The 7,068-nt window shown below is 51.6% G+C and overlaps 1 protein-coding gene and 1 long non-coding RNA gene across 3 annotated transcripts in view; one reads left to right on the forward strand and one right to left on the reverse strand.

Annotated features, from left to right (window-relative positions):
* METTL14 (methyltransferase 14, N6-adenosine-methyltransferase non-catalytic subunit) overlaps positions 1-804 on the reverse strand; it is a 33,051-nt gene extending 32,247 nt beyond the window's left edge. For both annotated transcript variants that reach the window (XR_011171776.1, XM_069104903.1), the window contains exon 1: positions 536-804. Coding sequence is in view for 1 of the 2 variants with exons in the window: in XM_069104903.1 (XP_068961004.1) it covers positions 536-601 (66 nt within the window). In the remaining variant the exon portion in view is untranslated. The remainder of the gene's footprint in view (positions 1-535) is intronic.
* A 362-nt stretch (positions 805-1,166) lies between these two features.
* LOC138174588 (uncharacterized) lies at positions 1,167-6,052 on the forward strand. Its single transcript, XR_011171777.1, has 2 exons — positions 1,167-1,943; positions 3,274-6,052. It is a non-coding gene; the product is annotated as an uncharacterized lncRNA (long non-coding RNA).
* Positions 6,053-7,068: the final 1,016 nt, after the last annotated feature.

The raw sequence follows: 7,068 nt of genomic DNA on the forward strand, positions 1-7,068 counted from the left end.
CCCCCGCTGAGCTGTCCCCTCCCGGACCCCCGCTGCGCTCCCCCCTGCAGCCCCTCCCCCGGACCCCCGCTGCGCTCCCCCTGCAGCCCCTCCCCCGGACCCCCGCTGCGCTCCCCCACTCTCTAGCCCCGCCGTGTGGCGGGGTGAAGCCCCGGGTCCCAGGGCGGGGGGGGGTGTTAGGGGCGGGTCTCCTGGGCCTCCGCCCTGGGCTCGCTTGTTCCTTGTTTACAGAGCCGTAAACTGAGGCTCAAAGGCGTGGTGGACTCAGCCAGGGTGCGGAGGCCGGCTGCGAAGCTAGATCAGGGAGGGCCTCCCGGGGGAGGGGGCGGGCAGCGGGGCCGAGGCTCCCGCGAGGAAGCAGGACCCAGGACAAGAGCCCTAGCGGAGCGAGGGGCGGGGCGGGCATGCGCACGGCGGACAGGCGCACAGCGGGCATGCGCGCAGCGGGCAAGGAGGCGGGCATGCGCAGAGCGGGCATGCGCGAGCGGCCGCGTGTACGGGCACAGCCGCCTCGCGCCCCCACCCCGGCGCTCACCTGCTGGGCTAGGAGTTGCCGGCGCAGCTTCTGCCGCTCGCGGATCTCCTGGAGGCGGCTGTCCATGTCCCGGCCGCCGCTTTTCTCCCAGGGCCAGGACAGCGAGGGAGACTCGCACAGCCTCCCTCCGCGACGGGCAGTTCCCCGAGGCTCAGCTTCCCCCGGCCCGCGTCCTTTCTGAGGTCCGGCCCCAACGACCCGCTCCCTCCACGCTCCTGGGCTCGTCGCTTCCGGTCCAGGAAGTCCCGCCTCCTCCCCACGACCTCGCCGGCGTTGGGGCGTCGCGGTGGCGTGACGTCACCCGTCGGGGGCGGGGCCGGAGCGCGAATCCCGAGACTCTCCTCCCGCCTCTCCCCCTCCCTCTCTGGGGGGCGCGTCCCGGGGCGGACCTGGCCCCTCCCCCCGCTGGCTTCTGGCCCGGGGGCTCAGCGCTGACCATCCCGGCCCCCCTCCCGGGCCAGCGTCCTCTCCGCGCGGCCCAGCCCTCCACCTCCGGACCCCCGGGCACGTGGGCCCATCCCTGTGGGCCTCAGTTTCCCCCGCTGTACGGGGAGGAGTTGGGCCTCAGAAGCCCCGCCCCTTCTGGAGGCGGGGCCGGCCCCGGCACTGGGAGGCGGGGCCGGTGGCCCCAGACCCCGCCGCGGCCGCCCCCCTGCTGCGCTGGAGCTCCCGCGGAGGCTGTGCGGGCCAGGAAAGCCCTCGTGTAGGCGGGGCGGGGCCCCTGCTTTATGAGCCCCAGAGATCCGGGCGTGGGGGGGGCCGACACCGTCCTTCCAAGGCCCCCAGGTCGTGACCGCCAGGGGTGTCCTTCGGCGTGGGGTCTGCAGCGCTTGCTCCATAAATGCTGATGTAAGTGACAGACAGACAACGCCGTCTGTCCGGCCCCCATTTCTCTTGGAATCCAGCCCTGCGTCTAGTGGCGCCTCGAGCTCCGAATGCAGCCCCCTGCCTCCTTCCCGAGCCCCTGGTCCGCCCCCGGGGTCTCTCTGCCGAGGACACCATCATCTTTCCAGCAACCGCGGCTTGGGACTGCGGCTCAGTCCCCCAAAGATGCCGACCCCGCAGTGCGCCCCCAGTGTCTCTGAGGCGCCCGACGCGCCCTCCGGCTGTTCCCCAAGGAAACCCTCCAAGGTCCAGCCTTGTCCGCTGGCGTGAAATCCCTTCTCTCGTCTTAGAATCTGTACAGCAGCCTGTAAGAGAGAACAGATCGGGGGAAATGCTGCCAAGAAAGAAGGAGGGGTGAAAGGAGAATTCAAGATCTCACGCTCTACCAAAAAGCAATAATCATCAGAGCAATTTAATACAGGTTAAGAAATGGAGAAGCAAATCAGTGGGACAGGCTACATAAGGAAGAATCAGGCACGATTGAACCCAATAACCTAGTGTTTGACACAGCTAAGGGCATAAGGTACTTGGGAGAACGATTCCATACTTGACAAAAAGAATTAGGAAAACTGGAAAGCTGTTTGGCAGAAATTCTACCCAGAAAAAGAGATCTAACCAGCTTAGACTATATACCACAATAAACTCAACACGGACATGTGCCTGAATATCCAAGCTCGCACCGTAAAAGACAAAATGAGAACAAGATTAGGAAACATTCACAGCGACAGCTATCAAGACAGTTCTTAACCAGAAATCACACACACACACACACACACACACACACACATCATTTTGATTGCATAAGGTTAAAAAGCTTTTGTGCTGACCAAATCTGTTCAACTAAGAAAATAGGACACTAGAAAAATGCTTGCATCAAATATCTCTGATAAGGGCTTGATTTCCAAGGTCTTGGGTTGCTAACAGAGCTTGGTAATAATGCTCTGGGAGAGGTAGTCACCAATTAGGATAGCTGAGCACCACACTGGGGTAAGAAAGACTATTTTGGCAACAGCAGAAAAGGTGGGTTGGGAGAGGACCTGGATGTCATTTAGTGTTCGAAGGAAAAAGAAAGGGGCTACCTGGGCATGAACTACAGGCGGCGACAGAGCATAAAGAAGGGACCATTTTAGGTGCTAGCTAATCGAAGTTGAGTGGAGAGTGGTAGATGATAGAAAGTGAACCAAAAGCACTAGTTGGGATTGCAGTCTGGCAGATGCCCTTTTCTGTGTCTCTACTCCCATTCCTCATTTGCTTTTGCGGTTCAATGATCTCAACAATGTAGCCAGAACAAGAACTAGTCATTTTTGTAGACCGACTGCTGGTTGGGGGCAAGCAGCTCCCGCTGGGGAAAGCCCATCTTTCCAGACTTCTTACATGTTTTTCCCTTCCTGCATTCTGTAGCCCAGCCATATTGGCCAACTGGGCACTCCTTCCCTATGGCATTCTCTCTGTCTTGCCCTGAACAGCTTGGAATGCAGCTCTCCTTCCCCTCGATCTCATGCTGCTTCCAGAATTCAGCTCAAGCACCTTTCTCCATGAAGCCTTTCTGCAGCCTCCATCCCCTAGCACCCCTCCTCCCTAAACTGTGTTGTGTTTAGAGTTATATATGTTCATGTCAGATGCAATAGAATGAAAGATCCTTGTGTTCTAGACTCTTTGTTAAGGGTCTAGGAAGGTGGGTTGTGCTCCCCCCCTCCCCAAATGTGCCATCGGCTCTCACATGGAGGATGGACTTGACAAGGTGAACTTATGCCTGAGGCACACACACACACACACACACACACACACACACATACACACACACACACACACACACACACACTGCATTTTCTATTTTGTGTTTCCTTTCTTAGCTGGATGGCTGTCGTTCTCAAAGTGTACAGACCCAGGCCTGGAAGTGACTTTGGGGATTTGAGAGGTTCGGAAGTGCCGGGTCCTTTGAATGGAGCTGACAAGGGAAGCTTCTGCATGTGCAAGGAGAGCCAACAGGAGAAAGCTCAAGGGCCTCGTCTAACTCAGGAGAAGAAAAGGCGCGCATCTTGGAGGAGTCAGTGCAGGGTAGAGGTGAACTGAAATGCGACCCTAGAGACCACTTCCGCTTCCAATAAGGGTTAAGTGTTATGGCTCAGTTGTTATCCAGTCTTGTCTGACTCGTCTGACTCTTGGTGACCCCATCTGGGGTTTTCTTGGCGAAGACACTGGGGGCGAGGGGGTTGTTTCCTTCTACAGTTCCTTTTGCAGATGAGGAAACCGAGGCAAATCAAGTTAAGTGACTTGCCCAGGGCCCCAGGCGCGACTCCAGGTGCAGTGTTCTAACCACTGTTCCACCTAGCTGTCCCCAGAGAACAATACCTAGCATTCACAGAGCTAGACTTCAAGGTTTTCAAAGCACTCTATAAGTATTATCTATTTTTACCTTCATTTTACAGAGCTGGTAAGTGTCTGAGGCAGGATTTGAACTCTGGTCTTAATCCAAGTAAAATCAATCCTCTATACCATCTGAATTAGGTCCTCATTTAATTTAGGATTAGAGACTCCTAGGGAGTTGCAGGATCTTCTCTGGCTTAGTGTGCAGAAGAATTTAAAGCAAACAAAAAAGAAAGCTAAGGAGGCCTTTGTTTTCTATCCACTTGGCCTGCTCTCAGTCCTTATTACCTAGACAAGTCAACAGTAAAGCCTGATCTCCGTGATGCTGCAGTTGGACCAGCAGACAATCCTGTCTCCCTCCACTGGTAAGGGAGCCCCTCGAAGCCTTTCCAAATAGCCCAGAGATGACCCAGCCCTGGCTTCCGAGAGCCTGGTTGGCTGATTCCTGCCTGTCTGTCTGGTAGGCAGAGGAATCTGATGGAGCCCTGCCTTGGCTCACCTCAGCCCATATGCCCAAGCCCTGACTCACCATGCCACAGGCCCAGCCCAGGCCCATTTAATCTCTTCGTTCTCAGGTCATTAACCCCCTCCTAAGGCCTTTACTAAACCTCCACTTTCATGGTGGCAACAAAACCTTCCCTGGCTATTTGACGGAGAAGAAGGATGAAAATGGCCCTCTTCAGTCTGGATGGAGAAATCTCCACCCCCTTTCTTGCCTCCCCACCTTCCCTCCATTCCCCATGAACAGAGTTATTCTGCTGGGGGTAGGGGTAGGAGTGGGCAGGAAGCTCCACACCGGCCAGGCCCAACCATCAGTGTCTAGTTCTCCACAGATTGTATTTGGAGCCCCAGATCCATGACACAATGACAGTATCAGAGTCTGGCTCTCCAGCGTTGGCCCCTTTGAGATAATGGACAAATACAGAGAATCATTTTCTAAGCATCAGCTTATGGAGTCATATGTTGGCTAAGTCTGACAAAATTGTCTCCAGTGTAGATTTTTAAATGGTATTCCTGGAATGTGCGTTTTCGACATAAGAGGACAAGGCCACAGCATAAATAGAAAGTGAGTCTTTAATAGAGCTTAATGGAGTCTCTTGCAGGAAGGCAAGCTGACCAACCATCCATCTTTTAAAATAGAGAAACTGCATAAAGAGCCCTGTTCTTTGTTGATAGCACATCTAGCACTTAAAAAGACACTGGAGATGAGGAGATGGAAGTGCTACTTTGGCTGTTTCGAAGGGAAACAACAGTAATAATGTATTCTGTGCTTTAGGCTCAAGTCATCCAGAGACCATCTTATTGAATTTAATGTTAATCTATAGCTAAGCTATTTCAAGCGTGAAAGAGAGAGAGCTGTCCAAACTGGCAGAGTCCCCCAGGAAGACTAAAAATCATATGTATAGGAATCTTGAACAAGAAAAAGACCATAATATGTTAAACACACACACACAACCAAGGTGGAGGTTAATATCACATAATAATTATTGCCACTTTCCTTCCCAGATCACTTGTCTTCAGTTCCTTTCTGTGATCAAGATTTTGACCTTGAATTTCAGAAGCAGACAGTTGTTAGGTGGTCATAGCACCAATCACTTTGGGGAATAGGAAGGTGAAAGTTTAATTTGATTATCATCATCCTTACCTCTTTCAAAGGAAGGTCATAACTTTTGTTCTTCCTACGTTTTTAAAGCAAAAAGTCTGGAAAGGGTTTTAGAAGAATATTATTTAATATTTCTTGAGAAACTAAAAGGCTTTTTTAAAAATATGCTTCCATAGTAGTCACAAATCTGATTTCAGAAAGAATTTCAAACTCATTTTCTGCCAGTAATCATGAATTTTACACATAGCCTTCTTAAAATCAGCTGCATGAGCCAAATCCTATAGGAAACTACTATGAGAGGGAGAAATATGATCATTTTTTTCCTCTAGGCCAGTGGTTCTCAAGCCTATTTGGTCTCAGGACCCCATTATACTCTTAACAATAATTGAGGATCCCAAAGGGCTTTTGTTTATGTGGGTAATATCCCCTGATATTTACCATATTGGAAATTAAAGTATCTTAATATTATTATGAAAGTAGTTTTTCACCCCCAGATGCCCAGAAAGGGTCTCGGTGTGTTCTCCAGCCACACTTTAAAAAGCACTAATGCAGACGATGTTGATATAACGAATAACGATGCTGTAAATAGAATAACAAGAATTTGTTTAAATGAGAAATTACCTTTGATTTACAAGACAAACACTGACTTTAGTTAAATCAAATTCTTGTGTCCTGAGTCTAAAGCAATCATGTGTGTGCGTGTTTACACGAGACTTGGCTGGTTGTGCGTGTTTACACGAGACTTGGCTGGTTGTCCGTGTTTACACGAGACTTGGCTGGTTGTCCGCGTTTACACGAGACTTGGCTGGCTAATTTGGGGCTGCTCATCTTATCTTTCCATTCTGTTTCCTCATCAAAACTGGAGGAGAGGTAACCCTCCATTCTGGGGAGATCACTGGTTTTGGAAGCACCAGACTCTGCCATTTAGTACCTGTGTGACCCTGGGTAAGTCATTTCCCTTCTCTCTGAGTGTTAGTCTCCTCAGTCAAATGTGCCTATTGAACTACCATCTCCAAAGTCCCTTCCCATCCTATGACCTGATGAAATGTCTGGTGTTTGATTCTACTAACATAACTAAGTAGCTTAACAAGGTGAGGGCTGGGTTAGGGACCAGACCTGTGATTGCATCAAAATAGAGAACTTTAGAAACTCCCCCTGCCAGTTTGGTGGCCAAGACCAGTGGCCTTTTCTCAGTCCTCCTTGTCCTGGACCTCTCTGCAGCCTTTGGTGCTGATGCGCTTTGGCCCCTACTGCTGCTCTGGTCCTCCTCCTGCCTCTCTGATGGCTCCTTCTCTGTCTCCTCAGCCAGAGCCTCCTTCAGATCAGGTCCCTCAGGGCTCCGTCCTGGGCCCTCTTCTCTTCTCCCTCAGTACCACTTCACTTGGGGATCCTCCCATGGATTTAAAGGCTGTCTCTATGCTGACAATTCTCCCATCTCCCCATCTTGCCCCACACTTTCTACTGACTTCCAGTCTTTCATCTCCCCTTGCCTTTCTGATATCTCAAACTGGCTGTCCTGTAGATACCTTAAACTAAACTTGTCCAAAACAGAGCTCTTTATCTTTCCTTAGTCAAAAGTAAAAGCTAGCCAGACTCACACCCTTTCTAAGCTTCAAATGCTCAAGTGATAACCCCTTTCAAGCTGCAAATGGGCCACTTAAGCCTAATACTGCAGAGA

The sequence above is a fragment of the Petaurus breviceps genome, unplaced genomic scaffold (assembly GCF_028583685.1).
Source record: "Petaurus breviceps papuanus isolate PSGF00001 unplaced genomic scaffold, PetGlider_PUasm1.0 689, whole genome shotgun sequence".
Classification (NCBI taxonomy): domain Eukaryota; kingdom Metazoa; phylum Chordata; class Mammalia; order Diprotodontia; family Petauridae; genus Petaurus; species Petaurus breviceps.